A 5,631-nucleotide genomic window follows, 5' to 3' on the forward strand; every position below is an offset into this window, starting at 1 on the left:
TTGGGTTCCGAGTATATCATCCTAAGGAGATAGTGCTATTCAGATCGCTAACTGGGTGCGATATTATAGCGCGTCTACTCCACTGAGTAGCTGTTCGGCATTTTGGTTCATAATAATTGATCCTAGGGTGAAGCTCTCAGCGGCTAAATGAAATAATATTGAATTCCCAGACAGTGAATACTTAGTAACTCAGTAGCAAACAAGTAGAAAATAATTTGAATGCCTTGCGGAGTTACATTACTCTTCCAGCAGTATGCGCGGCTGTTGCATAGTGTAAATCTGCATCATCGGATTCGCAACCCGAGATGGATGTCCTTGTCCTCGAAATCAATTTCTCCATTCGATCAGCACCCCAAAATTGATGTCCATAGTCGTGAATATCATTTATTCACTCCCGACCTCAACCACCAAATAGGTTTCTGGAAGGTATAGTGAGGAACGATAACATCAACCTCAGAATTGTTCTGACGGGCAACTTGTTCGCCTTGCATCACTGTGTACATATCATCCGCCGAAAAATGCTACTATTGCTATTTGGACTTATTGTTTATGTGAACTGCAACAAGCAACTTCATAATGAGCTCTGAGTTGGGTTATGTACTTGGCACAGCGATCGAGCATGGATCGAATCAACGAGGATTTCTCGGTATCAGAATCGTTGATGAGTTGATCGTGATGGAACAACTAATATTCATTACAATAAATCCTCCAAGATGACAGATACTAATACTCACATGTCATAGAAATGATAAAGTTGGTGTGTTACTATCACCGACCTATCGCATAAGTCAGCTTATCAGGTGCACGCAAACACATAAGATTCCCGGAAGTATCCCCACACGCCTATTGATATCTATATACCATACTGATCTATTATATACTGCATCGCAATCCCTGCTCGTAGTGGATCATAATGTCGCCTCCCGATGCACATACCAGAGCACATCAGAGGTTACCATCATATCACTAGATACATTCAAGTAACCAGCTGGTTCATCTACCCAGATAAGGCGAACGGAGCCTCGTGAGCTCTAAGCCGAGCTCGGGAATAATTGGTGTGTTATTGAGCCTATTACGAATCTTGTCTAGGTGGACCGAAGATACTATTTATAGCTGAATCTATTCCATTACTATTTGCATCCCTTCTAAATCACTAGATAATCCTGTAGACGCATTGGCGACCCCACCATAAGCCTCAGGTTGCTGACTTCGTAATCATACGCCCATCAACCCTTCTAGGACGGTCATACAAGTTGAGATCAAAATGGTGTCTGAAAACCCTGGATGAGCTGTCATCTCGAATCAGTCATATGATTCGAGATACCTCCAATTTGAGCCGAACTTCTGAAAACAGACCGATAAATCTCGATTACCCTGTAACTGTTCGAATGCACAGAAGCGTGGCTGTAACGAGAAGAACCATCGTTGATTTAGTCCGAGTTAATCTGCAGAGAGGATGATGATGAAGTTGGACATCAAAGTCATTCCGAGTGATTATTCTCCGGGAAACTAAAATGATCTCTAAATTGACTCGATATTCTTTCAAGAAAATTATATCCCCAAATTCCCACGATGAATGAACTTCCCGTTCGTTTTTTTGTTATACCTTACATAGATTTCTGTAACTGGAATGCTGTTGGACTTACCTATTACGTTTACCACTACACATTCAGTGCTGGTCTGATCACATCCAAGTCCACTTCGGTATGGCGGATTATGATGCAAGGATCTCTTATTATTGAGGCCGTCCTCAAGGAGGTCCTGTCATTTTCATCTGAGTTTACCTTATCGGAAGTAAAGCTCCTACTACTACGACGGGCGAGTAATGTTCATTGTAAACTGAGATTAATATTGATTTTATACATCGACGTTGTAACCTGATATCAATCATACAAATCAGTTGAGGTAAGACAATTCGGGCGGATAAAATTGTAGGAGAATCAGCATCTATCGAAGTCCCCGATTGTAAATTTCACAATTTATTTGGTTAATACTCAATTCACGAGATAGTCATCATCCTCAGTCAAAGGCAACGCAACGCAACGCAATGCTTATTGCCGGGCTTTACGGGCTAGCAGCCGATCGCCCTCAAACGTACAATAGCCGGCTCAGAAGCACCTGCAGAGACAGTGAGGCTATAACCCCGTCGACATCAGAGATATGTGGCTGCTACTACTACAACGAGAGAGAGAAAGGTAAATAATGCAAAGAGCGGGGCCAGATATAATACCTAAAATAGGAAAAAGAGCTTGAAATGACGGGGAAAGAAATACGACTACTATAAAGAGGACGATATAGACCCCGGGCAGCTCTACCATATGCAAAGGTGATGACATCGCAGATATATGCTACGAGAAGCGCAGGGAGGGTAATGAATCACCAGAACAGGGTTTACACGGCAGACAGAATACAGCTGCGGTTGGTTGGGGGAAGTAAGTCAAGTCGACGACAGTACAGTAGACGCTCCTCTTGCTCCTTCGGCACTGGGCAGAATATACCGGGAATCATGATGGTGAACATTGACAGTAAGATTGTCGAGAGCGAGAAGACATCGCGATGATTACCAGTTCATACAGTAGACCGTGGTAGACTATGCTCGCTGCAAAACCAACTGAGGTAGTATTCGAAAAGGATAATAGCCAAACGATTTCGGGCACGACGCCGAATTGATAGTACCTGGAACGACAAGGAAGAACGACTAACAAAGCGGGGCGAATGCGAATGCATAAAATGAGACAACTGAGCGAAAGAACACGGGAGCAACTGTTGGGCAAAGGTAGTGGCAAGTACGACGTAACTCAGTAGAAAGAAAGGCCGAAGTCTGACAAAAGCCAGGTCAAATGTGAAAGCAATCCTCGACAAGTAGACAGTGATGCAGGAATATCATGAGACAAAATCGTTAGAGGGAACGGTGTGGCATGAGATATAATGCAAGGGTAAGATAGAGCAGGTATACACATAGTAGCAGCCCATAGAATAAAACGCTAGAAAGAGCTAAACAGGCATCAACGGAGAGAAACCCCACCATACTCCAAGGCACCCGCTGAGGGATGTACGAGTATAGGCAGAGGTGGTCAAGGCTTGGCACCGGCTATACCGAACCGGTCACCCCCACGCCACGTTGAGGCGCCAAGACCTGTGGGGGCAGTCAAAGGCAAATCCACAGTCATCAATTTCGAACATCTAATTTTCGGCAAAAATCTTGAGTAATCTTGCATTCTCACACTTCCTCAGATCTATTCACCCTTTTATAGCGCAATCGATTGCCATTCTCCTTGGTGTGCTCAGAGGCCCTTAGGGAGGTAGACCCTTGGATGGTCATGTCTGACTGTGATACAGTTATTCGTAGAGGATCAGAGACCTATTGAGGAGGCAGTCTTGGCGTTAGATCGATCTGCGTCGTCTTGCTGTTATTAGTCATTGGGAGGTATCTTAGGGTTGATGCTGATAGATACGGATTATGTTCTCCATTAGAGAGTTCGCTACCCAACCTAATCCACTATGCCGGATCTCTACATGACTCGTCCTCGTAACTTCGGGCCTGGTTCTCGTCAGTGCCGTGTGTGCTCCAACCAGCACGGTCTCATCCGCAAGTACGGCCTCATGATGTGCCGTCAATGCTTCAGGGAGAAGGCCAACGATATTGGATTCCACAAGTAATAATATTTAATGCATTAATGGTTTACTCTATTGTTATTGTTAGGTACCGATGAATATCGAGACGGACTGGTATCACAGTTGATAGAGCTCAAGTTGGCTAGAAAGCGATATCCTCTTGAGTGTTATTCTTCTTGTTGTGTTGAGGTTTATTCACCTAAGGGAAGGGGAAATGTGCTGTTTGCATTCTATTAAGAGTAGTCGAAGTCATCTATTCCGTAGTGATTTGCTCGGCCCGTATTATTTCTCTCTTCGAATAGTATTCTACTGAATCATCTTACTGCTTATATTATTCAGATGTCACGTGTCGGCGGGCTTTGATGACCATGTGCTTTGAGTGTCCCCATCAGGAATACTTCTGGTCATGCGTTGGGGAATGCATTACTCGTTACCGTAACGACGTTACGATTCAACGAACGAGTGTGTACGTGAGGTGAAATAGCCTAAAATCTTTGGATTGCCTGAGTAGCTGAGTATCATCATCATCATTCGCTATGAATTAGATCCGCCCTCATTAGTTTCACCGTAGTACTCCTTGGTTCCAATGATTCGTTGTTTGGTCTGTGTATCGCTTTTGATCTGATGTGAGTATACCCGCCGTGTTACACTAACCAACATCAACATACACATGATGATCATGAGAAAAGAATTCATCATTTTCTGTTGACAGTGATTGACATTACCTCATTATTAGAGCATTCTCAGCATGTACGACAACAGTCGATAATTATTTTTCGAATCTTTCAGCTCAAATGTAATTCTAACATCTTTCCATTTCCCTACCAACTCTTCCCCCACTGCTATTGAATTCATACACAGGCTCCTTCGAGTAACGGCAATCGTTCCTGATTCAGCCCCGTAATATCGAATGATGCGAGTTGATTTTCAGATAAATAACTCTGGGTGGTAGTACGTGTCTAGCTTCGAGCTTATAAGGTATACCAACAACAGCTGCAAGCAACACCGCTATTGTAACTTGGTAAATGCATTCCTGAACTTTCATACTGCCTCTCGCCATCCATCCGATGCGGTTTACTTTTATGAATTTCACGCCTGGTTTTATGGTTATTCACCTCAATAATGACCAAGAGCTCAAGTGGATAGTTCGAAATCGTTCTTAATGTTAGTCCGTGTATGCTCAATGAATGCGAATAACACACACATTTTCATCTGGAAAAGTCCTGATACCACAGATCGAGCCGTGCTGTTTTATAAGGTGGAATCTCGAAGTACTTTAGGATATGCTGGTTCGCTGGTTCTTGAGTGACGTTAAGAAACATACCCGAACGCATCCATTTAAACATATCCGGTCGGCGCTACCTTTCCAGGGACGAAATCTGACGTAAATTCTCACCATTCCCTCTCCTCGATGATATCAGCAAGTACTCATTCACTCAAGTTCACATACCACATTTCCAATACTTCCCCCCAACCATACCCTCTCATCGCTAACACTAGTCCTAATCTTCCATTCAAGAAACATAAGTTGTACTCTAATATTAAAACAAACGTCGTCGATTCATCTGTTCCTCCTGCTTAGCCCTCTGTTGCCTCTTCCTTCGTTCCCTCCTCCCACGCGTCCTCGCATTAGCTCGACTGCTACCATTGGTGCCTCCCCTGCTCTCCGCTGATTGCAAATTTACCGGACTAATCACAACCAGTCCCATCACCCAAACCAACAGCCGTTTCCTACCTGCTATTGTTCCTCTGTCGCCTTTGACGTTTCCTCGCTTGAACTGGCTTCCGATCTTCCCACGACTTTCTACGTTTGCGGGATGCGCCCTCAGGAGGTACCTAGGACACGAAAAAACAATCGATGCCGGAATCGAACCCACCACATTTCCATTCCCAGCACTCACGTTATCATCCCTCACATGTGCACCTCCTTCCCTCATAACTAAGCCACTTGCTTTGGCGACACTCGACTTGCTCGGCGAGGTTCCTCCCATTGCAGTCGGCATTTCATTCTGCAGA

At 44.2% G+C, this 5,631-nt stretch overlaps 1 protein-coding gene across 1 annotated transcript; it reads left to right on the forward strand.

The window, feature by feature from the left end:
- Positions 1-3,501: 3,501 nt before the first annotated feature.
- Positions 3,502-3,713, forward strand: Pmar_PMAR022266 (40S ribosomal protein S29-B, putative; the record flags this gene model as incomplete). Its single annotated transcript, XM_002785487.1, has 2 exons — positions 3,502-3,656; positions 3,704-3,713. The coding sequence occupies 2 exons, from the start codon at positions 3,502-3,504 to the stop codon at positions 3,711-3,713; spliced, it is 165 nt and encodes a 54-aa protein (XP_002785533.1).
- Positions 3,714-5,631: the final 1,918 nt, after the last annotated feature.

The sequence above is a fragment of the Perkinsus marinus genome (genome assembly GCF_000006405.1).
Source record: "Perkinsus marinus ATCC 50983 genomic scaffold scf_1104296932410, whole genome shotgun sequence".
Classification (NCBI taxonomy): Eukaryota; Perkinsozoa; order Perkinsida; family Perkinsidae; genus Perkinsus; species Perkinsus marinus.